Source organism: Delphinus delphis, chromosome 8, assembly GCF_949987515.2.
Source record: "Delphinus delphis chromosome 8, mDelDel1.2, whole genome shotgun sequence".
Taxonomy (NCBI): Eukaryota; Metazoa; Chordata; class Mammalia; order Artiodactyla; family Delphinidae; genus Delphinus; species Delphinus delphis.
Window position 1 is genome coordinate 17,027,717 of NC_082690.1, and position 27,534 is coordinate 17,055,250.

Here is a 27,534-nt window from a genome sequence, read left to right on the forward strand (position 1 = left end):
ATGTGCATACTTTTTAATTTTTATAGAAATGAGATCATAATGTACATATTGTTCTACAATAGGCTTTCTTTTTTTTTTTTCTGGCTGCACCATGCAGCATGCAGGATCTTAGTTCCCCGACCAGGGGATCGAACCTGTGCTCCCTGCAGTGGAAGCACAGAGTCTTAACCACTGGACCACCAAGGAAGTCCCTTTACCTTTTTCATTGAACATGTCATAAACATCTTCCAAGGTGAGTTCATAAGAAGTTACTCCATTCTTTATAATGGTTACATAAGACTCAGTTGATTGAATGTCTCATGTCCCTATTGGTAATTTTTTTTTTTTTGCTTCCAAAGTTTTGATGTTGTACACAATGCTGAAATACTGTTGGATTTTTGTTGGATAGGATCCTAGAAGTGACACTGCTCAGTTTACATTTTTTACATTTTAATAGACGTTGCCAAATTTCTCTCTAAAAATGGAATAATTTACAGTCCAACCAACACCTTCACCAACACCAAATATTACCAATGTGAGAGGCAAAAAAAATTCTGATGATGTTATCTAAATATTGTTTTAATTGTGTTCTTTCACTATTAATGACTTTTTTAAAATATTGATTTACTTATTTATTTGGCTGTGCCAGGTCATAGTTGTGGCATGCGGGATCTTTTAGTTTCAGCATGCAGGATCTAGTTCCCTGACCAGGGATCGAACCTGGGCCCCCTGAATTGGGAGTGTGGAGTCTTAGCCACTGGACCACCCGGGAAGTCCCTCTTTTGCTATTAATGAAGTTGAACTTTTTTCATATATTTAGTGGCCATTTGAATTTCTGTCAAATAACCTGTTCACATTCTTTGTTCATTTTTCCCCAAGTTGTTCGTGGCAGGCGGGGGGGGGGGGGGGGGGGGCGTTATTGACTTGTAAAAGCTCTTTGTGTATTATAGACATTTACCCTTTGTCTCTTTATTGTGCAACAAATGTCTCCTAGTCTGTGACTTATCTTTTAACTTTGTAAACATCATTTTTCTTAGAAGTTGTAGTGGTAATAACACTAATAGCTAACCTTCATTGAGCATTTACAATGTGCTAGACACCATTCTAAGTGCCTTACATGGAGTATCTCATTTAATTCCTACATTACAAAGTATGTACTATTGTTATCCCCTTTTCTCAAATGACAAAATTGAGACACAGAAAGAATAAGTAACTAGCATGGGGTATCCCAGTTACTAAGTGGCAGAACCAGAATTGGAATACTGGAAGCCTGATTCTACAGAAGTTTTAAAAATGTTAGTCAAGCCTGTCCATTTTTTTAAAAATATCTTCTGAGTTTTGTTAGAACTTCTTCAATATAAGATCTTTTAAATATTCTATTTTTTTCTGTAGTTTTATTTTTAATGTTAAGCTCTTTGACCTATCTGGAGTTTATTTGTAGATGAGTTAGGGATTTAGTTTTCTTTCCTCCCAAAAGGTAGCCAGTTGTCCCAACAACAGTTATTGAATAAATGTATCTATTTCCCTCTAATATGAATGCCATCTTTATCATATACACAAAATTCCCATACATATATCGATCTATTGATTTTTATTGTTTAACCTGTGTCTAACCACTGTATTGGTTAGGATATTTCTATCCTTATTATATAATCTGCAAATAATAATCCTTTGCTTTCTAATATTTGCTCCATTTTCTCATCTTATTAGTTAACTAGACTGATCTAAGCTATGTGGGATAAGAGTAGTGATAATGACCTTCTCTTTCCTAAGCCTGACTTTAATGGTAATAACTTTAGCCTGTCACTATTATGTTTTCTATGATTTTCTGTTATCTTGTTTAGGAAGTTTCCCCTTGGTTTTTCATGGGGTTTTTTGTTTTTGTTTTATTTTTGGCTGCATTGGGTCCTCTTGCTGCGCGCGGGGCCTTCTCTAGTTGCAGCGAGCGGGGGCTACTCTTCATTGCGGTGTGCGGGCTTCTCGTTGCGTTGGCTTCTCTTGTTATGGAGCACGGGCTCTAGGCACGCAGGCCTCAGTAGTTGTGGCACATGGGCTCAGTAGCTGTAGCTCGCGGGCTTAGTTGCTCCGCGGCATGTGGGATCTTCCCGGACCAGGGCTCAAACCCCCGTCCCCTGCATTGGCAGGCAGAATCTTAACCACTGCGCCACCAGGGAAGTCCCTCTTCCTTGGTTTTTATCAGAAGGACTGCTGAATTTTAACAACAGCTTTCCACATTTGATAAATAATATGTTGATATAATCATATGTCTTTTCTCCTTCAAGCTATTTTAGCTCTAAAGCTTTTCGTTTTAACCTCTTACCTATTAACATAAAGATACTTCTTGGAGTGAAAACACTTTAAAGCTGACAACAGCCATTTACCCTCAGCTCACTGCCAGCACAGAAATCTGGATGGGCTTGAAGATTCACAGAATCTGGGGTGGAGGTCAGGGCAGGTAGAGCACCAAAGGCACAAAAGGATTCAGCTGAGAGAAGCCCCAGCTGGCTCTCACCTCCCTGCAGATTGCAGGCTCCAGTGAAGGCAGACTGCCCCCTGCACTTTCCCCTTTGCCCTTGCTTATTCCTTTGGCTGCGTAGAATACCCTTCTATCCCCCTTACTCTTGCTTCGCAAATCTCTGCTCTTAGAAATTCCACCCATTCTTTAAGGTTCAAATTAAATACCACCTCCTCCCGCTGAGTCTTCCCAGACCCCCCAGACGTCCCCCCAACCCCTGCTCCTTAATTCCCCATCATTTTGTGCGGTGCATATGCATTTTATTTCTCTCTGTAGCCCCAGGGCCTGGCAGCGTGCCTGGCATACAGTGGGTGCTCCAGAAATGCCCAATGAAAGGCTGACGGAACAAGAGAGGTCTGCCGCCACTCCATCCCGATGGCCCTTCCCATCCTGCCAGGGTCCTGCAGGGTGGACTCCATCTCGGCAGAGGGCATCCCAGACCCCTCACCAACCCCGGAAGCCGGGCTGTCTGCCACGGGAAGACTACACTTCCCAGCGATCCCAGGGAAAAGCGAAAACCCTTTGGCTTTGACAGCCGCTGCCACAAGTCTTTCCGTCTCCCCAGGCTGCCTGGGAGCTGGGAGCGGGATTATGGTGGCCTGAGCTGCAAACGCAGCTGTAGGAGCCCGGAGCCCCTGACCCTTCCCCTGCTGCCGCCCCGCCGGGAGGACCAGGAAAGCAGCCTCCGACCTGCCATGCCCGCCCCGCCCAGCCCCCCGGGGGGCCCGAGCCGGCCTCTCCCGGACCTCTGTTGAGGTTGGACCGCTGGCCAGATGTAGCCAGGCTCCGGATCCGTCTTCTCCCCTCCTGTCTCTCTGTGGATCTCTCCTGCCCGCTCCCCACAGCCTGGAGCCAGGGCTGGCCGAGGGGCCTGCAGGCGCTGGAGCCCTGATGTCTCACCGTTCACTCTCCTGAGAAGCCACCTCCAGCACCCAGAGTTGGGGTCAGGCCACAGGGACGGTCGCAGGCTGGAGTGAGCCCAGAGCGCCCCAAGGCCAGGGCCCACCATGGCCCAAGCGCTGCCCTGGCTCCTGCTGTGGATGGGCTCTGGGGTGCTGCCTGCCCACGGCTCCCAGCCTGGCATCCGGCTGCCCCTGCGAAGCGGGCTGGGGGGCGCCCCCCTGGGGCTGCGGCTGCCCCGGGAGACCGACGAGGAGCCCAGCCGGAGGGGCAGCTTTGTGGAGATGGTGGACAACCTGAGGGGCAAGTCCGGTCAGGGCTACTACGTGGAGATGACCGTGGGCAGCCCCCCACAGACGGTAAGCTTGTCGGGCCAGCCCTACCCTCCCTCCTGCACGAGCCGAGGGGAGACAGGCTGGGGGTGCAGCATGCTGGCTCCTGTTAAAATGGGCTGCACGGTGCGGGCTGGAGGGACCCTCACCCAAACCTGTCCTCTGGGATCATACTGGCAGCAGTCAGCCCCAAAGCCCCCCTTCTCACTTCCCTTCCCCTCACAGGCTTCTGTCTGCCCTCCCCTCTCTCTCTGTCTTACACACACACATGGCTCAGGAAGGATTTGGGGCAAGAGAAACTTATCAGTGGGGGGAGCCTGACCTGGAGAAGAGTCCAAACCACAGGGGTGCTGTGAACAGGTGTCAGCCCAGACCGAGCTTGAGTCTCCCAGCCCCACTGCTCTGGATCTTGGTCACCCAATCTTGGCATCTGGGGTTCTGACCATTGGTTCCCAGCATCTTGAGGACCAAGGAATCCTGGCAGGAGTTGGACCGGCCCTTTTCTCCCCGTGTCTGAGCTGCCACAGGACAGCGAAACAAGGTTTCCGAGTTCCTTGTGACCTCCAGAAGCCCCGGGCTGACTCTTGCCTTCCCCTGCCCCTACTTCCTCCCCAGCTTTGCATCCTGCACTCCAGTCCCTCCCCTACCTGATGCCTCCCAAGTACTGGCCAGAGGGAACTGAACTGAGTCTGGGGAAAGGACAGATCACACACTGCATAGAGCAAAGGAGCCAGAGCCCCCTTCTAAGCATGAGACTCCCTCCACGAGCTGATAGGTGCTCAGGGGTGGGGGATGGCAGCGACGGAGAAAACACTGCCTGCCAGCTCCCCCCATCCTTCCTGACAATCCTCCAAGGTACACTCAAGGTGGCTGGTTGGAGGTTTCACCCTCTGTACCTCTGGCCGGGTAGGAGTGTGCCATGAGCAGCCCTCCGCGGGGTGCCGTGGCTGCCCTCTGTGAGCATTTGCCTCCTCTGTGGTTGAGCCCGGGCACGGGTGGCAGGATGGCTCTGTGTGTGCTGGTGAGTGTCACCTTGAATCTGAGCCCGCACATCTCTGAGCCACCCCCCTCCCCCTGATCTGTGTCTGGGAGGCTTGTCCTTGGGAGGGTCTGTGAAGGTGGGAGTGTGTCTATGGGCAGAGGGAACCACCACACTTCCTGGACTTCTAAACAGCTCTCACACCAGATCTAGGGGGAAAACAAGCCTCCGCTTCCCAATTACCTGATGGAAGCAAGCCTTCCGAGGTCCATGCCACCCAGGCCTACCTCCCACCTCTCAGCTGATCCAAGGCTCTGGTCTTCCCCACTTACCCCTCCTCTTGCCTATGTGCTGTAAACAGTCTTGAACCGGTGTAAGGACAGAGCCTGAATCCAGGCCTCTAGCAGCCTGAGCCAACAGGATGCCAGCTGTTGTCAGAGAGAAGGAAGCTGTGTGGACCTGGTTCCTAGTCCCGTTTCTGCTACTGATGCACCATGCAAATTGTGCAGAGACCCTGTGACATGGACACAGAACGGGGCTCTGGGACCAACAAGGGCTTTGGGGTCAGAGAGACCAGGAATTCCAGCTCCACAACCCACAGCTTTCCCTTTTCCCAGCTGTGTGTCCTTGGGAAAATTATATAACCTCTCTGAGGCTGTTGCCGTGTCTTTAAAAATGGGTGAAATGAGATCTCCTTTGGAAGGTGATTGTGAGGATTAAGGAGACTAGGCAGGTGAAAGCACCTAGAACAATGCACCTGGACACCCACTTGTCCTCCAGTAAATGTGAAATCACTTTCTCCTACTTGTCTGGCCACTCCTGCCTCTTCTGTGCTCTGCAAGGAAGCATAAAAACCTGGGTGTTCTGAGCCTCCATGTTTTACACGTAAAACATGTAAATGGGGGATCCCATTACTGTACTTCCCTGGACCCCTGAGATAATATGTACATCCCCCAGCCCAGAAACTGGCAGAGAGTAATTGCCCAATAAATGTCAGTTCCATTCCTGCTCCTTCCTAGGAGAAGGGAAAAGTGGGCTTCAAGTTCAGCACCAGTCCAGGAAGCCAGTGGCAGGGAGACCCCAGTTAGAGCCACCCTATGAGTTGGCTTACGGCTCCATACCTGAGCCAACGCCAGCCAGTCTGTGCTCTGTGGTGACTTGATTCTGCCCCCCGCAGTCTGCGAGAAGGATGCCCTTTCTCCCGACCCAGTGGGGTTGTTATAAGCACCAAATGAGAATGTGAAAGGCACAGTACTGTAAACGAGCAACAGTGAAACTTGGGGAGCACTTTCTATATGCCAGGCAATTCATTGCTGGTTTTGGGGGACTGATCCACAAAGAGACAGAAAATACATTTTCTACCTCAAGAGCTTAGTGTGGAAGTGAAAGTATAAGTGCTTGTACAAAGTAATCTGCAGCAGTTGTACTCAAAGTGAGGACCCCAGACCTTGTCATCAGAGCCAGTTAGAAATGTAAATTCTCTGGCCCCTCTCCACACCTACGAGGTCAGAACCTCAGGGGCTGTGTCTCAAGTTTGAAAAGCATTGATTTATAGCAGTACCATGAGTGAGTGCTACGGGTGTTCTTTTTTTTTAAATTTTTTCCATCTATATTCTTTTAAGGGAGGGGTTCTTTTCTTCAGTTTATTTTTATTTATTTATTTTTTTGGCTGCACGGCATGCAGCATTTTAGTTCCCCAAACAGGCATCGAAACGGAACCCCCTGCAGCAGAAGTGCGGACTCCTAACCATTGGACCACCAGGGAAGTCCCTATAGGTGCTCTGAAGGAGGTAAAATCAGGCAAGGCCTCGTGAAGATGTGCTACGAGCATGGTCTTGAAGGATGCATAGGAGGGTCGAGACCATTCCCAGCACAGAAAAGTCCTCCCGAACTGGGATCGCAACTTCATTTGTGTGTCCACTCCTTCCCACCCTCTCCCCTGAGACCAAGCGAGGACACAGTGAATGAAGAGAATGCGTTATGTGTGTTTGGGCTTATGCATGTTCATTCAGGAGACAGTGAGAAACCCAGGCCAGCTAATGTTACAGGTTTGGGTAAATAAGATAGAACCAAGTGGCCAAAAGCCTTAAATGTCAAGCCATAAGGTTTGGACTTTGGTCTCTGCAGAAATAAGGGGGAAATTGAATTTATTTGTGCAGGGGAATGACAAAGAAAGCAATCTTTTAGGAAGAGGCATCTGAATTTTAGAAAGAATGGAACTGAGAGATGCAGGCAGCAGGAGGCTCTGTCACAAAGGTCCAAGTGTGGAGCGCTATGACAAGGACAGAGTGAGGCTGTGATCAGGTGGAAAAAGGAGGGAAGACTGGGATGCAAGGCTCGGTGACATTGGTGTGAAGGGTGAGGAGGAAGGTGTCAAAGGTGATTTCAAGATTCCGATCTGGGATGAATTGGAACATGACAAGACCATTTGTGAGAAAGTTGGCAGGAGGGGATGGTTTAGGACTATGGGTGTACAAATATATCCTTGTATTTATGGTTACAGTTTATAAAAGCTTTTTAAAATTAATTTACTTATTTTTGGCTGAGTTGGGTCTTTGCTGCTGCACGCGGGCTTTTCTCTAGTTGCGGCGAGCAGGGGCTACTCTTCTTTGTGGTGCGCGGGCTTCTCATTGTGGTGGCTTCTCTTGTTGCAGAGCATGGGCTCTAGGTGCCCAGGCTTCAGTAGTTATGGCTTGCGGGCTCTAGAGCGCAGGCTCAGCAGTTGTGGTGCACGGGCTTAGTTGCTCCACGGCATGTGGGATCTTCCCGGACCAGGGCTCGAACCCACGTTCCCTGCATTGGCAGGTGGATTTGTAACCACTGCGCCACCAGGGAAGTCCTATAAAAGTTTAAAATATATTCTACATAGACTATTTTGTTCTTTACAGTAATTCCTGCAGTATATAAAAAGGTCTTACTATTTGCAGCTTCTAGCAGAAGAAATGGGGACTGAAAGATTAAATAATTGGCAGGTCAGTAAGCTAAGACCGTGTCTCACCCTTGACCTCCCTACTCTTCCATACCACCTATTTGAGAAGAAGAGAGAGTTTATCAGAGATCCTGCTTCCATTCTCCTGACACCAACTCACGTCTTCCTTACTACACTTAGGAGCACGTGTCACTGTTTCTGTGTTTGTTTCCCTCATAAAACACCAAGCTCTTGAGGACAATGTCTTTTTTAATTAATGAATTTTTGTAGTGTTTTATTTCTCTTTGGCTAGTATCTATGACAGCGCCAGGCTCAGAACAGGCACCTAAAAAGTGTTGAGCAAATGAATAAATAAAGAGTAAGACCTTTCAATAGAACTGTTGATGGGCTGCTGTAAGTACAGAAGTGGAGATCTTGGAGAAAGCATTTTCATTCTCTTTGCTTAAATGAAAGGATATCATCTCATTATAACAGTACAAGCATCGCCATCCAAACACAGGCCAATAATTTAATTGTTAGGATTGAAATCTGGTGATGGTCAATTTTCAGTTTAACAAATATTTATTGAGCACCTACTTACCAAAGAGAAGCATACGTCATAGTCTCAGCCCTTGGAGTGCTCACGATTTGGTGTGAGACACAGACATGTAAACGCCTATATATCACACAAGACCAAGTACATTTGGTACAAATAGAAGAACAGTGAGTCTTGGAAGTATAAAGAAAGAAGCAGCTACTTCTGACAGAGTGTTAGGAAAGGCTTGCGAGAAAAGGTAGCATTTGAATATGGCCTAGAAAGATGAGAAAGCTTTGCTATTTGGAGAGTGGGGAGAAAAAACTTCGTAAAGAGAGACGTGAACTATGCTAAGAAGCTGGAAGCTGTGATAGGGATGCTGTGAGGCTGAGTGGGCGTTGGGTTTCATTCTGGGGGCAGCAGAGAAATGGTCTCGTGAATTTTGGTTTTAGGAAAACTACTCCAGGGTGCAGGATAACTTGGATGTTCTAGAGTCCGAGACAAGGATTTCAATTAGGACACACGGGCCTGAAAGAAGATATAAAAGAGGAGAAGTCTTCAGAGAGCCAGCATTCACCTGTCAGGTCAACCAGGTGTTCCCTGTCCCTGATGGGTGAGAGGGAAGAGAAGAAGTCTCCCGCCTTTGAACTTCTCTGACTGTGTTTGCAACAGGACACACAGCAAAAGGAGCAAGCTTTTCAAGCACAATATAGTTTACCAAACTTCCATGTTTATTACTCTGCTTTAATTAAAAAGGGCAAGGTATTAGCATGTCTGTTTTGGGCAGGAGGAAACTGAGTCTCAGAGGGATTAAGTGGTTTGCCCAAAATTACACAGCTAAGGGAAGAAGAGAGCTAGGGTTCAAATCCTGGTCTTTGGATTCCAAGTCCAAATACTTGGTTCTTTCCAGCATTCCATAGTCTGGGACATGTTGGTTGAGTTCGAGATGCCAGTGGACAATTCTTGTGGATGTATCCAGCAACCAGCTGAGAATGGGGAACTGGAAGCCAAGAGACAAGTTGGGACTGGACAGGTAGACTCAGGGGTCACCTGTAGAGAGGTGCTTGTGGAAGCCAAGTTAGCAAATGAACTTGTTTGAGAGAATGGAGAGAGAAGAGGAAAACGATTAGGGAAAGAATATCGGATGTAGACGAGGGATCAAGGGAGCAAAAGAAAATGATCAGAGAAGTAGAAAACTGTGAGGATTCAGGATCTCAAAACCCATGAAGATGCCAAGTGGTTTTCCTGACCCCCTCCCTAGAATGGTTTTCAAACTGAGATCTGTGGGGTTCTGTAAAGGGACCTCAAGGGTGAGAGAGAGGTTAAGAGAAAGGTAAGAGGCAAGACTGTACCTTCCACCTTTCCCCTCACCAAGCCCTCCCCTGTCCCACCTGCCCCCAAATCTCCCAGAATAGGTCAGCTTTTGTTGTATTTATACAGTGGAATTCCAGGTTTGTTTGATTGATTGATTGATTGAGTTCTGGTACTTAAAAGGTCGAAAACCTTTGAACTCAAAGAATCACCCTCCAAGTTAGATGACCCTGAAGCCCAGCCCCCGTCAAGACAGTTTTGGCCTCAGGCACTGGGAGGCAACCTAGAGACTGGGGTTGGGCTTCAGTTGCACGTAGGCCTCTGCTGGGACTCTTAGGCTGTCCTTTCACACCTATCTCTTGCTCTTCCTCCCCAGGTCTGGAAAGAAAGAATTCAGCTGGGAGTGAGAGAGGCATTGAGAAAGACCGTGCCCCCTCACTAAGGTAGATGGTCAAGGGCCCTTCTTGGGTATCTCCAGTAAAGAGCTAAGCAGAAATTTTGGTTGAAAATCCAGGAAGAGAAACATCTCTCAGGGAAGCCCTCCTACCCACCAACTAACTTCTGTGTCTGCTGGGAGCCATCTCGCTTGGGGGGCCTGGGCAGTGGGGAGTTCTGGAAAGGAAACACCATTTTCCTGGTCCTAGAGCTGCCCTGAGCTTCCCCTGGCAGGATGGGCCCAGTGGCTACCCTGTCTCCTGGCCACTGTAACCCCACTATGTACAGGCTGGATGTCTCCTTGGTTGGCCTCTCAGGCTTGGTGAACCCCACCAATTGTTCGACTCCAGCGCCTGTGGAGTTTTCACCAAATAGCACAAGGCATGAACCCTGGCATCTCCCAATGGCTCAAGCAAACAGACCTATGTGCTGAGCACAACCGGGTGCCATGGAGGAAAGTGGGCTTAGGCCAGAGATCAGCTTCATTCTCACCTGAGGACAGACTCAGAGACTATTACAGCCCCTGTAACCTGTGGACGGGACAAGGTTAGACAACAGGAACTGTCTGACAATGAAAAGCAGGTAGCAGTGGCTGTGCTACCCTCCAAGCAGGATTTCCCAGACGGGTTCCGTGGAGGCTGAAGGTGCTAACGAGACGCCTCGAGAGCCACCACAGGGAGGGGATGGAGACAAAGAAATAAAAGCTCTCCCTAAAGCAGAGCATCTCTGCTTTTTCTCTTTGGTATGCTGGGATCCTGAATGAGATTGCAAAAGGGTTCTGCTGCTTGAAAAATAAGTTTGAAAACCATTGTCTCAGATCTTTTCTTTAAGAACAGACAGGTAAGCTTTTTGACCATTCGCATCATCATCTCATTTGAATAGGAAGCACTGATAGATATTAGTTGAGCTGGGTTTGAGCCCGGGGGAAATGGAGCATCCTGTCTAAAGGGGGAAGGCTGCCCTAGATAAGGTTTGGGATGACCCAGCCACCTTGGGATTCCTTTTAAAATACAGCCCAAGATGGGGTGAGTGGCACCAGGGAGCCTGCTTGCTCCGAGGTATTGATTGCCAGCTTCAGCCTGGAGAGCGAAGTGGAAGCAGAGGATATGTCTGAGAAAGGAGTCCATTTCCATTGGGTCAGCTGATTTGGTCAAGGTGGGAGGAGCCTGGATGGGACCCAGTTGCCGGACTCAGTTCGAGGCAGGAGCTGTGTGCTGCGCTGGCTCTCAGCCAGGACCAGCTGCTGACTTGAGGTTCCTCATGTCCTTCCTTGCCCCCATCTCTCAGCCTCGGGCAAGCTCAGGTCTGGGAATGTCCACTTAGGGAAGCAGATGAAGCTAACTCAGAGGACTCCGGGAGCAGCGAGTCCTGAAATCACTCGGACTGCTCTAAGAACCTGGGTGGCTACTCAGTTTCGTGGGTACAGTGGGCATCCATTGCCATCATCACCATACGCAGTACCGGATTGAAAATCCCCCCTGCAAGGACCCTGAGGCTGAGAACTAATGGCAAGGCTCTAGAGTCACAGAGACCTGCAGCAAATGAGGCAATTACAGTTAAAAACAATTGCTACAGAGCACCTACTGAGAGCTAGGTAAGAATTAGATAATAAGCACAGAAATGTGCTCCCTACCCTGTGGAACTCATAGTGTGTAGGACAGACAGACATTGGATAAGTGGTTTCAAGTTGGATGAAAGGGTAGGCAAAGAAGCGCAGTTGTTCTTGAGGACCTACGAGAGGAGGAACCTAATCTGGGCGGGGGCATCAGGGCAGGACCTTTGGGAGAAAGAATGTTTAAACCACGACTTGAAAATTGAACAGAAGTTAGATGGAACGGGGAGAGAACATTTCAAGAAAAGGAAACGGCGTATGCAGAGGTGACAGATCATTGTGCTACTGAGAAACTTGATGGTGAGAGAGGGGAAAAGTGATAAGAGATGGTATTTGGAGTTGACCGATGGGTGGGTAGGTGCCCCAAAGTCAAGGATCTCAGGATTTAATTCAGGTAGTTTTGTAGCAGTTATCTGATGCAGTGTAACAAACTAAGACGAGAGCCATTGCCTCTCAGGATTCTGTGGGCTGGCTGTGATCCTACAGATCTTACCTGGGCTCCTCGTGTGGCTGCATTCAGCTGGTGGGTCGGCTGGGGGCCGGACTACGCCAGGCTGCTGGACCTCTTTCTCTGTGAAGTCTTTCATCCTCAAGGAGGCAAGACTGAGCCTCCTCACGTACAAGCTCAGGGCCGCATTCCAAGAGGCCAGTCTCCCCAGTGCACAGAGCACTTAACAAGCCTCTGCTTTCCTCCTTTGCTGATGTCCCATTGGTCAAAGCAAGTCACATGGCCAAGCCCAGCGTCAATGTCAGAGGGGATCACACCAGGGCATGGATACAGGGCGTCTGATTCATTAGTGTAACAATCTACCATGTATTTCCTTTCCCAATGAGAGAGAATGAGAGAGACAGGAAGGTCAAGGAGATGAAAGAGAAGACTTGGGGCTTGGTCAGAGCCAAGGGGCTCTTGTCCTAGCTTTGTGGCTTATGTGTAAGAGGGGTTACGTTCTTATTCACCCTTGGTCTCAGTTTCCTCCTCTGTGAAATGGAAGAAAGGCTCCTACATCTCAGCTTCAGCTGAAAGGCTTATACTACGAGAATATAAGGGCTCTTCCCCCGTAAACTCTGAGGCCCACACAGAAGATAACAGACTTTCCTTTAGCAGGAGGAATTAAAGCCCCCTCCCAGGGACTTCCCAGCGGTCCAGCAGTTAAGGCTCCGAGCTTCCAATGTAGGGGCACAGGTTCGATCCCTGGTCGAGGAACTAAGATCCCACATGCCACATGGTGACGCACGGCAGAAAAAAAAAAAAAAAAAAGCCCTTTCCCAGAGGTGCGTGAAAGTGGTAAGACCCTAGCACAGGCTGCCAAGAAAGGTTGTGGATCTTAATAACTAGAGATCTTTCGGAACTGGAACAAGCTCCCATATCTCCAGGCCAACGGACAGATGACTCCTGAAGGCTCTTTTCACCCAGAAGAATCTAAGTAACTCCCATCTGCTAGTGAGAGCTGGGGCCAAGACAGGTGGGATTTGTGAACAAAGAGCTTACCCTGGACTCAGCAGCTCCACATCTGTCTCATTGCCCAAGATCTATTGCTGCAGACTCCTCCAGGGGAGCCTTGCCTGCAGGATGGAATGGGCAAGTGTGCCTTTCCCTGTGGGGCTTGTTAGCACTTCCCATGAAGCTGCAATCCCTCAGAGGCCCCCAGGGGCATATTTGTTTGTTAAGTGATTGGCACTGACCTAGCCCTGACTCCATGCTGCGGTCCTCTGGGCATCTAAAGGCAAGCTCTACAGGGACTTCTGAGTTGGCCTGGCCCCAAGGGATAGGGAAGAAGTAAGATGGCTCCAGGACTCCGGGCTGCCTGTATCAAACCAGGGGGGCTGGCGAGAGGAAGGCAGGTCTGAGCTAGAGCCACACCTATAACCTAAAAACACCCATAGTTTGGGGGCCACTGAGAGATCCCTCCCTCACCCCGAAAATAGGGTAGATTAGCTCTTTCTCCTTTTTCCTTTAAGCATTCATTAATTCAAGAAATACTTATTGCCAGCCACTGTGATACCCAGTAGGGAGACAATGGGGATTTTTTTAAAAATTAGATACAAGGGGAGATGAGATTCAGTATGACATTATAGTGGCAAGTCCTACAGAAGCATTTTAATCAGAGAATATGACCTGGTCTTTCTCCCTTAGGAAGTCCCTTTTTTTTTTTTTGGCTGCGTTGGGTCTTCATTGATGCACGCAGCTTCTCTTGCTGCACGCGGGCTTTCTCTGGTTGCAGCGAGCGGGGGCTACTCTTCGTTGCGGTGCGCGGGCTTCTCATTGCGGTGGCTTCTCTTGCTGTGGAGCATGGGCTCTAGGTGTGCAGGCTTCAGTAGTTATGGCACACGGGCTCAGTAGTTGTGGCTCGTGAGCTCTAGAGCGCAGATTCAGCAGTTGTGGTGCACAGGCTTAGTTGCTCCACGTCATGTGGGATCTTCTCGGACCAGGGATCGAATCCGTGTCCCCTGCGTTACCAGGTGGATTCTTAACCACTGTGCCACCAGGGAGGTCCCTAGGAAGTCCCTTTTGAGCTCAGACTGAAGGATGATAGGAGATGAGTAGACAAAACTGCAAGTGGAAAGGAGGATAATCCAGGCAGAGTGAATGACCAACAGCCTTTGCGGGAGGGACCATGGCTGATTGGAGGACCTGAAATGAGCCCAGTGTGGCTGGTGGGCAGAGGGCTTGGGGGAGTATGGGACAAGCTAGGCTGGCTATGTAGGCGGGGCTGGACCATGAAGGGCCCTATAGGAAATGTTAAAGCTTTAAGTCTTTATTATAATAGCAAAGGAAAGCCATTGACACGGGAGGGTAACGTGGTCACATCTGCGCTTTGAAAAGATCATTCTAGCCACAGTGCAGAAACAGGTTGGAGAGGTCAACAGTGGATGTACCAAGATCAGTTGAAAAGCTATTGTGGTATTCCGGGATGAGATGATGATAGCTTGGCCAGGAGTGGCAAAGGAGGTGGCAAGAAATGAATACATTCGGAGACTTTTAAGAAGGTTAATTGGACAGGACTCGTTGATGCCTTGGATGGAGATGTGAAGAAGAGGAAGGTGTTTGGATGTCTCTGAAGTTGCTGACTTATGAAACAGATGGATGGTGACTAATGTAGGAAACTGTGAAGAAAAAACAGATGGGCAGGGCCAGGTAAGGTCAGCCATGGACATCCTGAATTCGAGGTGTCTTTGAGGCAGTTCGAAGGGGAGGAAGGGGCTAGAGCTGAAAGCTCAGGAGGTATAAGGACATAGGTGGTAATTGTAGCCGCTGCCATGGATGAGATGGCCTAAGGACAGAGTAGAGCAGGAGGGGAAGAGGACCAATGCCCAGGCCTTGAGAAGTGAGCCTGCAAAGTAGACAGAAGATCCTATCAGAGAGGCAGGAGGAAAGCACGGGATAGGGTGACAGGGAAGAGTGTTTCAAGGAGGGAGGGGTCGGCAGCGTTGAATGCTCCAGAGAGGTCAAGCAAGATGAGGATTGATTTGAAAACCGTCTTTTGTATTTGGTGACACAAAATCATTGGTAACTGTAGTAAGGGCTGTTTTATAGTGGAGGGAGGGATAGAGGCGAAACTCAGTTTGAGAATGGGTTGAGGAATGAGTAGGAGGTGAAGAAATGAAGACAGCTTGGCCGAGAACTTTGGTTGTGAAGGGAGAGGAGAGAGAGGGTAGCTGGAGGCGGATGTGAGATTAAAGATTTTTTTTTTTTTTTTAAATGAAGAGACAAGCATTTGTAAATGCCAACAGGAAGAATCCAGATTTGGGGGTGGGGGGGTGTGGCATGAGGGGTGGATCCTCCTTAGGCAGGAGGAGGGATTGTAGAAAGGCAGGATGGACGAAGTGGGAATGATCTTGTGGGAGATGGGGGGAGGGGTCTTCTGACGGCCCCCTGCTGGGTGAAATTAGAGGGGAGGGCGTCTGCTAAGGTTGGACGCACGCAAACCCTCCTCCTTCAGGCTGCCCAGGGGGCTCATGATAGAAATGTTGGAAGGACAGGATCAAAATCACTTCTCTCAGAAGCAGGATCACAGTGCAAAGGGCAAACAGACAGAAGGACATTTGCTCAGGAGGAAGAGGCAACTGTTTATTTTGGTTTCCCTTTTCTGTGTGCGTGGAGGGTGGAGAGGGGGCAGCAGAGAGAGCAGTGGTGGCTTGAATTCCTGGTATTGGGGCTGGGGGTTTAAAGAGAGAGCAATGGGAGGGGAGGGGTCATTCCTCCCCAGGCTTGACCCCCTTGGGGGCGGAGTGGGGAGAACTTCCTCAGGTGAGGAGAAAGGCTGGAACTGGAAGGGCACCAGGGATGATGGGCCCCCGGGCTGGGGGGGGTGAGTGGCCTGCAGAGAGGGCTCCTCCCGTACAGGACAGAGAGGAGTGGGGAGGAGGGGGCCTGGACCAGCTGAGCCGAGCCCCCAGATACAGCTCCATTCCAGTGTCAAAGGTGGTTGGATTCTCCTAGAGCCGGCCAGGTACACACACTCCAGGCGGTTCCCCCTACCACCACCGGCGCCAGCGCTGTGGAGGAGACCCTCTTTCTTTGGGGTCCAGTGATAGCAGGGGCGCCTGTAAGCCTGAGGCCAGCCGTGGCGCGGAGACCAGAGTCCTGGCAGGTGGGAGAGCGGGTTCTGGGGAGTGGGTGGGTGAAGAAGCCTTTTTAATCATTAACCTGGCTGATTGAAATCTGAACTGCTGTGCCTCTAGCTCTATTGATTCTCTGAAAGCACAGCATCTGGGGCCAGTGGCTGCTTAGAGACCGGGGAGAGGGACACCAGGGAGAGGTAGGGGCAGAGGGGCGGGGAGGGAAATGGGAGGCAGGCCAGGAGTGGGGGCTGGGAAGGAGGGAGGAGGCAGGGTCAGAGAGCTAGGGGACAGCGGCCATGGGGAGGCCAGGAAGCCTGAGCGGCCGCTGGGGGAGGTGCAGTCAGCAGACCTACCAGGGACCACTGAGAGCAGGAAGGAGCCGGAGGATCCGGCAGAGGGGACGAAACACAGTGACCTGCCCTATGTGACAAGGTCGGAGCCTGCAGCAAGGCCAAGGTCAGCTGACTTCACTGCACTGAGGAGAGGTGATGCAGAAATGGAGGGCCCTGAGGTCAGAGGAGAAGCTGAGGTGAAGGACACACAAGTGGGCAGGAGAGGATTCACTTGGACTTCCCTGGTGGCGCAGTGGTTAAGAATCCGCCTGCCAATGCAGGGGACACGGGTTCCAGCCCTGGTCCGGGAAGATCTCACATGCCGCGGAGCAACTAAGCCCGTGCGCCACAACTGCTGAGCCTGCGCTCTAGAGCCCGTGAGCCACAGCTACTGAAGCTCCTGCACCTAGAGCCCGTGCTCCGCAATAACAAAAACCACCGCAGTAAGAAGCCTGCACACCGCAATGAAGAGTAGCCCCCACTCGCCGCAGCTAGAGAAAGCCCACACACAGCAACAAAGCCCCAACATAGCCAAAAATAAATTTAAAAAATAAATTCATTAAAAAAAGAAAGAGAGAGGATTCACTTTATAGATTGCTGTGTTTTTGAGGACAGGGGCCTTTCCTTTTTGCCTGTGAGGATATAGGAGGCATCAAAAAAACGGCTGACTGGCTGAGGAGGGGTCAGGCCATCTCAGGAGGAAGGAGGACAAAGTAGAAGAGACGTAGAAGGAGCCGCACAGAAGGAACAGCAAGACAACACCTGTCCATCTTCAATGAGCCAAAACCAGGGCCCCGAGGAGATGGCTTTTCACCAGGACCTCATACAGGGCTCCTGGCTATAGTCCCACTATTTCTGACAGTGGGACTCATAGGTCTGTGTCACCTCTGAGACAGAAGGGGGCCCTTCATGGGGAGCCACATTCTGGCAGCCAGGGTCAGAAACACGTGGGCCTCAACATGCCATTGTGGTCCCCACAGTGCCCCTGGTCAGTGCCAGCTCCTAGAATAGCTCGTCTCTGAGCTGGAGGGGGATGAGCCAGGCTGCCTGCCGGTGATGTGCTTCCCAGGAGAACCAGAGAGGAGGGGAAGGGGCAAGCTCTGCAGACAGACTGGGCCAGTACAGAGTGAGGAAGGGCATCTGCAGGTAGACAGAAATAGGAATGGAAACACACACACACACACACACACACACACACACACACACCAGTTATATGGCTCTGATGACACAGAAAATGTTCCAATTCTGCAGCGAAGACAAAAGCAGACACAAGGTTTCTGAGGCCATGCTGAGGGCGTCACAGGACCCCATGTTCTGACTGTGGTCACGGTACTAGCAGGGCCAGCCTGTGCAGTCCTGCATCTGGAAGCTTCACCCTGGACACTCCAAAGGAAGACCACATAGCCGGGGGATGGGGAGGGTACAGGACAATGAAGGGAGTGAGTCCAGGCCTCCTGTCCTAGCATCTTTCTCTCCCTTTTCTCTGACAGCTCAACATCCTGGTGGACACAGGCAGCAGTAACTTCGCAGTTGGGGCCGCCCCCCACCCTTTCCTGCACCGCTACTACCAGAGGCAGCTGTGAGTGCGGGGAGAGGAAGGGGGAAGGCTCTTCCCAAGGATCCAGGGCAAAGGAGGGTCGGGGGAGGGCTGCAGGGAGAAAGACCAGCTCCACAGAGCCTTTCTTCCTGCTGGGCAGGAGGGAGGGAAAAGAAGGCAACAGTGACCAGAAGAGAAGAGTGGAGGGGCTGGAGAGTTGAGGAGGTAAACTACGGGAAGGGTAAGTTGAGGGACAGCCAGGAAGTGCGTCAGTTCCGAGATAGGGCAGCTTCCTGGGGGAGGGAAAGCAGGAAGGAGAGCAGCCCCAAAGCTCCCAGTGCAGTCTCGAGGTCTCCTTCTCTCTGCCTGAACTGGGAGGCCCAGGGACTCCAACCCACACCCCTCAGTGGCTCTGGTTTTCTGACGCCACCACCTAAGTCTAGGCTGAGCAGGCTGCAGTGACAGCTCCCTTCGCTGTGTCCTCGCCTGGGGGCTACTCTTGGTGGCTTTGCACGGTTCAAGGAAGGGAAGGAAGAGCCTTCCATGGCTCCACTGCCTGGCCTGATATCAGGGACTGAAAGCTAAATGCTTCCCTGCCTCCCGGGAGTTCCAGCAGCTGGACTTAGCTAACAGGTGGGAGGGAGGGTGGAAGTGGGTTTTTAAGGTAACAGAGCCAGTGAGGGATGATCTGGGAGCCCCTTTAACAGAAAAGCAGGAAGTGGCGAGAGGCCATCTAATGTCTGAGGCGTATGTGTGTGTGAAAACATGTGAGTCGAGACTGACACCCCATTCTTGGACTTCTAGGCAAATGCCAAAGGCGCCTTCTTAGGTCCCTTGCCCTTTAACTTCCCTATCTAAAGAAAGCAGTCAGGGAAGGGGGCATGGCCAGGGTCCATGAAAGGGAATTCATTCCAGCTCCTTGCCCGTGTCCCATCACTGCCCCCATCATACACACCAGCCCTGGTCAGAGGCGTCATTCCACACAGGTGGGGGTGACACATGGTGATAAGCATGTTCCATCCGAGTGGTGCGTCTTGCCTGCTCGCCCTGCTGAGGTGCTCGTGCAAACTCCTTCCTTGGAAGAATTTGCTGAAGAAGTTCCATGCTCACCCGCTTGGTACTTTCTCTACCACTCAGATGGTACCACTGGGTCCCAAGGCAGCAAGAGTCAATGGCTCCTTTTCTTTAAGAGCGTGATAAGGTCAGGGGGCGGGGAGTGGGAGATGCCCGCTAGCTGTCCCTTCAGCAGCAGCAGTCACAATACACAAAGCCTAGACTTGTTCTTCCAGGGCCTGAGCTCCAGATCTAGGAATACGAGCTACGGACACAGGAGAGCGAGCGCCAGAGACAGCTCCCCACGTCTGTCTGCAAGGTCACTTATTCTGTTCCCGGTGAAGGATCTATGGATGTTCTCTTGAGCAGCCTGACAGCATCCTGTCTTATGTAGATGACCGAGATGAGATTCGGCGTCTGGGAGTAGGTTAGATGCTGGCTCCATGTACCAGCTGTGGTTACGCACCCAACAGATCTCTGCCTCCTTTGCACAGGTCCAGTACATACCGGGACCTCCGGAAGGGCGTGTATGTGCCCTACACCCAGGGCAAGTGGGAGGGGGAGCTGGGCACCGACCTGGTGAGCATCCCCCACGGCCCCAACGTCACCGTTCGTGCCAACATCGCTGCCATCACTGAATCAGACAAGTTCTTCATCAATGGCTCCAACTGGGAGGGCATCCTGGGGCTGGCCTACGCTGAGATCGCCAGGGTGAGAGGAACAAGGGCTAGCCCTAGACATTCTGCCTGAACGTTGCACACTGCATGCTACACAGGGACGGAGTTACGGGAGAGAAGGGGAGGGAACTGAATAAGGGAGGGAAACAAATCAGTTTAAAGAATTACTTTACAGGTGGATAGGGTGGCAGTCTGAATTTCATCCCTACAGAGGGCAGAACTATGGTGACAGGTGGAGGAACAGGCTATCTTTTCTATTGACGCTAAGATCTTTAAGAATAAGAGAGGCCCCCATAACTCTGAAACAGGTTAAGCAGATGGGGATCAACGATCCTACAGATCTTTCCTGTTTGCATTGCCAGTGTGTCTTGCTGTCCCTCTCTCCACCAAATCTCAGTACCTCAGGATGGTCTTTCCCAAGGAACATCCCCCAAGTTTTGCTTTTGCCCTCCCATTCCTCTTTCCATTAGGGCCCTCTGTGCGAGGATTCACTCCTTGTCTCTCTCTGCCACAGCCTGACGACTCCCTGGAGCCATTCTTTGACTCGTTGGTAAAGCAGACCCACGTGCCCAATCTCTTCTCCCTGCAGCTCTGTGGTGCTGGCTTCCCCCTCAACCAGTCGGAGGTGCTGGCCTCAGTTGGAGGGAGCATGGTGAGTAGGCCCTAGGAGAGGGGAGGCCCGGGCACTGGGCAGAGACGTGAGCACCTGCTGCCTCCCTGCCCTCTGAGGCCACACCACAGCCTCGGGCTCCACTGCTGAGAATCGAGAGAAACCTCTTCATGTTCCCCACCTCCATTTTTCTTTTTCTACCCTTTTCTTCCTTGCATTATTCCAGAAAGGACTTGAGGCTCCTATGGTAAACTTGGCAAGGATGACAGATGATTAGGAAAATTTCAAAGGAAATGAAAATAAGGCCTCTCAAGTCAAGACTGTTCAGTCTGATGATGAGAAGGCGGAGATGTAAGGAGTTTAAAAGTCTATTTATTAATTCATTTAGGACAACTGGTGAACTCTATCTCCAACAAGCAGAGAAAATAAAACTTACAACAGAAGCAAATTATCATTCACTCAACATTTATTATGCCAGTTTAGGTTTAAATAACTTTATATCAAGGGCTGTGTGATTCTGAAACAATTAAAAATCCTGGAAAGCCTTTCCCCCTGAACACATCCTTTAACACATTTAAGAAAGTATCAGTCGCTTTACGGCGTGGTTTGATTAGAAGCAGGAAGATGAGAAAGGTGATGTGCAGAGCGCCTTGCCACCCCAGAAATGACTGATCCTATGCTTGCCCTCTGGGTGACTTGTTGTCCTTCTGTGTTGGCACACGGGTACTGGCTCTTCTGCTCCCTAGATCATCGGGGGTATCGACCACTCGCTGTACATGGGCAGCCTCTGGTACACACCCATCCGGCGGGAATGGTATTACGAGGTGATCATTGTGCGGGTGGAGATCAATGGACAGGATCTGAAAATGGACTGCAAGGAGGTAATAAAACCTGGGGGAGGCAGGGAGAGGCAAGGGGGAGGCAACATCGCGTGAGGCCAGACCCCGAGTTATGAGGCTGGGAGGATGAGGTTGAGGTGCAGGACCTGCAGGAGGGTTGGGGGCTGAGCCTAGAACAGCAAGGAGCTTAATGGTCACATGGCGGGACCTGAGGTTTGGGGCTAGGGACTGGCTTAGCACTTTCCCAGAGGCTGCGTGGCATAAGGTCTGGTACGGAAAAAAGCATATCTGGACTCCGGTCACTGCCTTGCTTTATGACCTTGGGCAAGTCGTCCGCGAGGCAGTGTAACATGACGTAGTAGAAGAGTCTGGCTTTGGAGTAAGAAAGACCTGGGTTTCTAGCTCTGCTCTAGCTATGTGTCCTCAGGCAAGTTACTATTTTGTGTCTCAGTTTCCTCACCTGCAAAACAGAAGTAAAAACAGCTTTTCCAAAGACGGTGGTGAAAATAGAGAAAGTGAATAAAGTGTTTATCCCAGTGCTTGACACACAGCAAGACCCAATAATGGCAGTTAAACTATTTGGGTGTTCCTTACCTAGATTCTTCATGTATGTTAACTTAGAACAGATACAAACGTATTATGAAAAGTTAAAAGCATTATACAAGGTATTTTTATTTTCAAGATTTAGAGAATGTCTACCCACCCAAGATAGTAAGAGTTAACATGTACTGACTGCTTCCTATGTGCAGGGCACAATCCTAAACACTTCAAATATATTAATTAATTTAATGCTCTTTATTTATTTAATAACTCTTTGAGGTAGGTACTATTATTATCCTCATTTTACAGATGAGGAAACTGAGGCACAGATGTTAAGTAACTTGCCCAAGGAGATCCACCTAAGAAGTGGCAAAGCCAGGATGCCAACCCAGGAAGGACCCCAAGCAGTCAGCCTCACCCCTCCAATTCTGGCCAAAGCCTGGCATCAAGAAGGCTTTTGATGTTCTAACCCTCTCTTCTCCCTCTTAGTACAACTATGACAAGAGCATCGTTGACAGTGGCACCACCAACCTTCGTCTGCCCAAGAAAGTGTTTGAAGCTGCTGTCAAATCCATCAAGGCAGCCTCCTCGGTCAGTGGGACTCAGGACAGGGGTACAAGAGATGACAGAGTGTCACGGGAAGTCTGTGAGAGGCACGTTCCTCCACAAGAGCCAAGATGTCTATCCTTAGATCCCTCTACTTAGGTCTCTTAAACAACGGTTCTCTGCTATGGGCCTCAGCTTGCTCAGCACACAGTCCCCCAGCCCAAAGTTTTGGCCTTACTCTCTTGCTCTCTTCCTCTAAGCCTTGGGTTTCGGCTGACCTTTCCCCAGTTTGGATATTTCATGGAAAAGCAAGTAAAGGGCCCAGTAAGTGTTATCTGAAAATGGGAGAGGCGAGATGGTGAAAGAGGCCGTTTCCTCATCTTTATCCTTTTCCCATCAACACAGACGGAGAAGTTCCCAGACGGTTTCTGGCTCGGGGAGCAGCTGGTGTGCTGGCAAGCAGGCACCACCCCGTGGAACATTTTCCCGGTCATCTCACTCTACCTAATGGGTGAGGTCACCAATCAGTCCTTCCGAATCACCATCCTTCCACAGGTATGTCCCTGGCCTGAATCAGTGGGATCCCAGGACGAGAACAAAGGATATATTGAGAAAGAGTGAGCAGGCATGGCTTCCTAGAACTTGGAAGACAAAATAGATGAGGATCCAGCGGTAAAGGGCTCTGGGAAAAACCAGCCTCTCGGAGCTCAGGGCTGGCAAAGGGAAGGGCAGCCTAAGGGCATCGATACCAAGAAGGCAGAGATGGGGTGAAGGGTGGAGGAAGACATACTCTCACTCTTTGCTTGCTTATCCTTAGCAATACCTGCGGCCAGTGGAAGATGTGGCCACATCCCAAGACGACTGTTACAAGTTCGCCATCTCACAGTCATCCACGGGCACTGTCATGGGAGCCGTTATCATGGAGGGCTTCTACGTTGTCTTTGATCGGGCCCGGAAACGAATTGGCTTTGCTGTCAGTGCTTGCCATGGTGAGAGAGCCAGGAACGAGGGTGTGGGGTCAGTCTATCCCCGTTCTCCCTGTCCAGTGGTGAGGGTACCCGGGCCCAGGTCAGTCTGGGAGGGAGTAACCGTTGCCTCAAGCCAGAGTCCACGTATTGTGTAAAAGCTAGTGTCGGTGCTTGTGCTTTTTTTTTTTTTTTTTTGTGGTTCGCGGGCCTCTCACTGTTGTGGCCTCTCCCGTTGCGGAGCACAGGCTCCGGACGTGCAGGCTCAGCGGCCATGGCTCACGGGCCCAGCTGCTCCGCGGCATGTGGGATCTTCCCGGACCGGGGCACGAACCCACGTCCCCTGCATCGGCAGGCGGACTCTCAACCGCTGCGCCACCAGGGAAGCCCCGGTGCTTGTGGTTTTTTTGTATCGCCTGGCATGCTGACCCCCGCCTGGACTGGCAACCTCTTTTGGAGACCCAGAACAGCAAGAGCTGCCTCGGCACCTTGGGAAGCTCTAGATCCAAGGGTGGCGGGCTGGGCCTATCGTGACCCTGCCAGCTGCCGTATGCCGAGGTTGAATGCTACTGGCAGGGTCTTGCAACTGAATTTCAGCAGGAGCAGGTGAGTTTACTAGGTATATGTAGGGCTGGCTTTTTGGTCAGCTTAGAATGACTGACTTTTAGGGCCCTGTCCTATTGGACAGGTAGACAGGAAAGGGTTGTTGTCCCCAGTGACCTGGAGGAGAGCCATGCCTCCACGTAGCAACGGCTTTCTGTCCTGCTCCTAAACATCTCCCAGGAGGGAGACTCTACGGCCTCCTCAGGGCCGGTTTCAAGGCCTGTCCCGGGAAGTTCTTTTGGGTGTGTGATCCAAACTGCTCTGTGACTCACATCTGCCCTTTCTCCAGTGCACGATGAGTTCAGGACAGCAGCGGTAGAAGGTCCTTTTGTCACCCTGGACATGGAAGACTGTGGCTACAACATCCCACAGACAGATGAATCGACCCTCATGACCATAGCCTATGTCATGGCTGCCATCTGCGCCCTCTTCATGCTGCCCCTCTGCCTCATGGTGTGTCAGTGGCGCTGCCTCCGCTGCCTGCGCCATCAGCACGATGACTTTGCTGATGACATCTCCCTGCTGAAGTGAGGAGTCCCACGGGCAGAAGAGAGAGATCCCCCTGGACCACATCTGGTGGTTCGCTCTGGTCACAAGGAGGAGACACAGATGGCACCTGTGGCCAGAGCACCTCAAGACCCTCACCCACCCACAAATGCCTCTGCCTTGACAGAAAAGGAAAAGCTGGCAAGGTGGGTTGCAGGGACTGCACCTGTAGGAACCAGGAGAGGGAAGAAAGAAGTGCTCTGATGGCGGGAATACCCTTGGTCACCTCAAACTTGAGTTGGGAAATTCTGCTGCTTGAAACTTCAGCCCTGAGCCTTTGTCCACCATCCCTTTAGATTCTCCAACCCAAAGTATTCTTCTTTTCTTAGTTCCAGAAGTAAGGTGACCCCAGTGTGTGTCTCTGCAGTACCCTAGCAGAGAAAGGGCCAATCTTGTTTCCCTGCTGGCCAGTCAGCGGGAACGGACACACCGTTTGCTGTTTGCTTTAGAGATAGGGACTGTATAGACAAGCCTATAACATTGGTGCAAAGACTGCCTCTTGAATTAAAAAATAATTTAAAAATAATTTGTACAAATAATTTGTACAAATGGGGGTGGCTGGACGAGGAGAAGGAGAGGGAGTGCAAAGACAGGGAAGCTGGGATCAAAGCGAGGCAAGGCCAGAACATGACCGCTCGCCAGTCCCAGTTTTAGACGGCATCTCCAAGATAAGAATCCCACCTTCTAAGATGGGTGTTGCTTCCCAATGTCTTCTTTTCTGTGGTTGCAGCCTGACCAAAAGTGCGATGGGAAGGAGGGCTTCTCTAGCCAAAAAGCTCTTTTTAACTCTCTTAAAGGAAAAGTGCCCACTAAAACGTTCCGTCTAACAAATGAATTTCTACCTTATTAATTCCTTGTCCCTACCTGAACCTTCTACTGTACACGTGACTGGTAGCACTGAAACATCCCCAACCCTGGAAGCCCCAGGTGCCCTATGGGAAAGCAGCTGGAATAGAGCAAATATAACAGGGCTGCACTTTGTCTTCCTGGCTACCTGTTCACCCCCTCCCCCAGTCCTATTTCTCCAGAGCTTTGTAGCTGAGGTGCTAAGAATAGATAGGAAACCTCTCCTATCTAATCCTTGAAAGCAGACTCTTGAAGATTCATTCAACAGGGATAGAGTTGATGCCCTATACCCCCTGCCTGGAGTTCTTCCTGTTCAGCTGTAAGTGGTAGTAAGATCTTGACATAATACAGAGCAGTTTCGTTGCCTTCTCCCTGTCTCTAAGGTCTCCCTCATTTATTCGGCTAAGGCATCCCACAGTGGCACTAGTATTATACCAAGAATGTCAGGAACACAGGGCTTTCTGGCTCCACCAGCATCGCATTCAGTATCAAGGCTGCGTGGAAAAAGGATGACAGCCTCCGGGCTTCCTAATTCCCTTCACCACAAGAGCCCCTTGATGGAGGCCATCCTTTGCCCCTATCCTGCTCTTTATTCCCCGCTCCTAATAGTACCTGGGTACCCAGGCTGGTTCTTGGGCTAGACAGTGGGGACCAAGTTCATTTCCTCCCTATCAGTTCTAAGCCAGTCGACTATGATACCAGTGTTAATGGGAAGAGCTGAATTGTCTTACTATTCCACTGGATCCTATTCCTCTCTGGTCAACACACTGCTTCCAAGTATGGGACCTGCACAGCGTAGAATTACCTGATGAGGGAGAGGGAAATACAAAGAGGGCCTCTGGAGATCCTGGCCTCGGCCAGCTGCCCACAAGCCATAAACCAATAAAACAAGAATACTGAGTCGCAGTTTTTTATCTGAGTCCTCTTCATTCCCACTGCACCTGGTGCTGCTTTGGCTGACGGGGAACACCCCATAACCACAGAGACTGACAGGAAGACTGGAGCCTGTCCACTTCCAGCTTGGAACTTACTGTGTAAATAAACTTCCAGAACCGCTACCGTGAAATGAAAATGCCACATTCCACTTTATAATTTCGACCCACGTTGGGGAAAACTGGTTTTTCCCCAGCTCTTTCCAGGGTATAAAACTCAACCCCTTCCTTAGTAAGTCTCATTGTCCTATTTTTTTCTTTGAAAGAGAAAACTTGTACTTATTTTTCTTTTAACAGTTTCTTCCTTTCTACCCTGAAACCGTGAACTCTGAAGTGTAAAAAAAAAAATCTAGACAACAGCTTCTTCCTTGTAAAAATATGTATTCTATATTTCTATTTTTAAATTCTATGCCAGAAAAATGACTGTCCCATCTCCACTCCCTGCATCAGGGGCCTTCCCCAGGGGTCTGCACAGCTTGTACCAGTGCAGGCCAGTGGACAGAGGGAAAAGGGAGAACAAGGGTGGCCAAAACTTAACTGTTGCTTTCGGATTGATCCTGAACAAGAAGGAGCAAAGAGCGACGATGAGTCCCGGCCCCCACGCACACCCTCCACCACACTGTCTTCCTGCTGCAGCTGGTTTCCAGGGGCTTTCACTAGGAAGCAGTTAAGCCCCCCATCCCCTCCTGTTTTCTCTTTACTCCTTTGGTGTCAAAGATTTGTAGAAAAGAAACAGGATATTTTTTAGACCCACTTCTAATTTCTATATTTTCATTGGATACTGAAAAATACTGCAAGTGGCCCAAAGGCTGCTGCAAAGTTAAGGGGAGATAAAATCTTAAGATTACAAGATAAAAAATGAATCCCCCCCCCACACCAAATGAAAAGAACAAAGGAACTGGTCTTCCATTTTGCCACATTCCCTGTTCATGATGGCTACCAAACTAGAGTCATTAATATTTCATTAACCAAAGAAAGTGGGTCATCTGACCTCTACAGTGGGGAGTACTCAGGCCATTTCCATCATCCTAAAAGATGCCAAGGACATCCCAGGAAGTCCATTTCCTTACACTGTTGCCAGTCAATAAACCGGGACAAGTAAGACCAGAGAAGAGAAAGAGTATGTTCATGAGCTGATAGGCAAGGATGAAAGACAAGGAAGAGTAACATAAAGAGAGAGGAGAGAATTATTTGGCTCTGAAAGGAAAAATCTTTGCTACCCTCATATGTACCACTAGTGCGAGTAAGCATTTCCAGGTCCCAGAATGGGAAAAATTCACCTGTTGGTAATATAATAATATCCTTTCCTGGAGCTAATTTTTTTTTATTACTGCTTAATTTTTACTTTTTTAATTCCAAAAGAGAAGGGAGCTGAAGCCATTTCCATTAGGAGTAAAGATAAAGCGACAGGAAAGGATTCAAAGCTGTAATAGAAATGC

The 27,534-nt window shown here is 50.1% G+C and overlaps 1 protein-coding gene across 1 annotated transcript; it reads left to right on the forward strand.

Moving 5' to 3' along the window:
* Positions 1 to 2,940: 2,940 nt before the first annotated feature.
* BACE1 (beta-secretase 1) lies at positions 2,941 to 26,927 on the forward strand. Its single transcript, XM_060017894.1, has 9 exons — positions 2,941 to 3,753; positions 17,892 to 17,980; positions 19,486 to 19,702; positions 20,183 to 20,320; positions 21,025 to 21,159; positions 22,147 to 22,248; positions 22,609 to 22,758; positions 23,021 to 23,192; positions 24,061 to 26,927. Exons 1-9 carry the CDS (start codon positions 3,502 to 3,504, stop codon positions 24,300 to 24,302), a joined length of 1,497 nt encoding a protein of 498 aa, XP_059873877.1. The 5' UTR covers positions 2,941 to 3,501; the 3' UTR covers positions 24,303 to 26,927.
* Positions 26,928 to 27,534: the final 607 nt, after the last annotated feature.

Excerpts from the sequence above, each read along its gene's own strand:
- BACE1 (XM_060017894.1), top strand. The coding sequence starts at position 3,502 with ATGGCCCAAGCGCTGCCCTGGCTCCTGCTGTGGATGGGCTCTGGGGTG. Across the intron at positions 3,754-17,891 it reads TGGGCAGCCCCCCACAGACG|CTCAACATCCTGGTGGACAC; the intron begins GTAAGCTTGTCG and ends TTTCTCTGACAG. Across the intron at positions 22,759-23,020 it reads GAATCACCATCCTTCCACAG|CAATACCTGCGGCCAGTGGA; the intron begins GTATGTCCCTGG and ends GCTTATCCTTAG.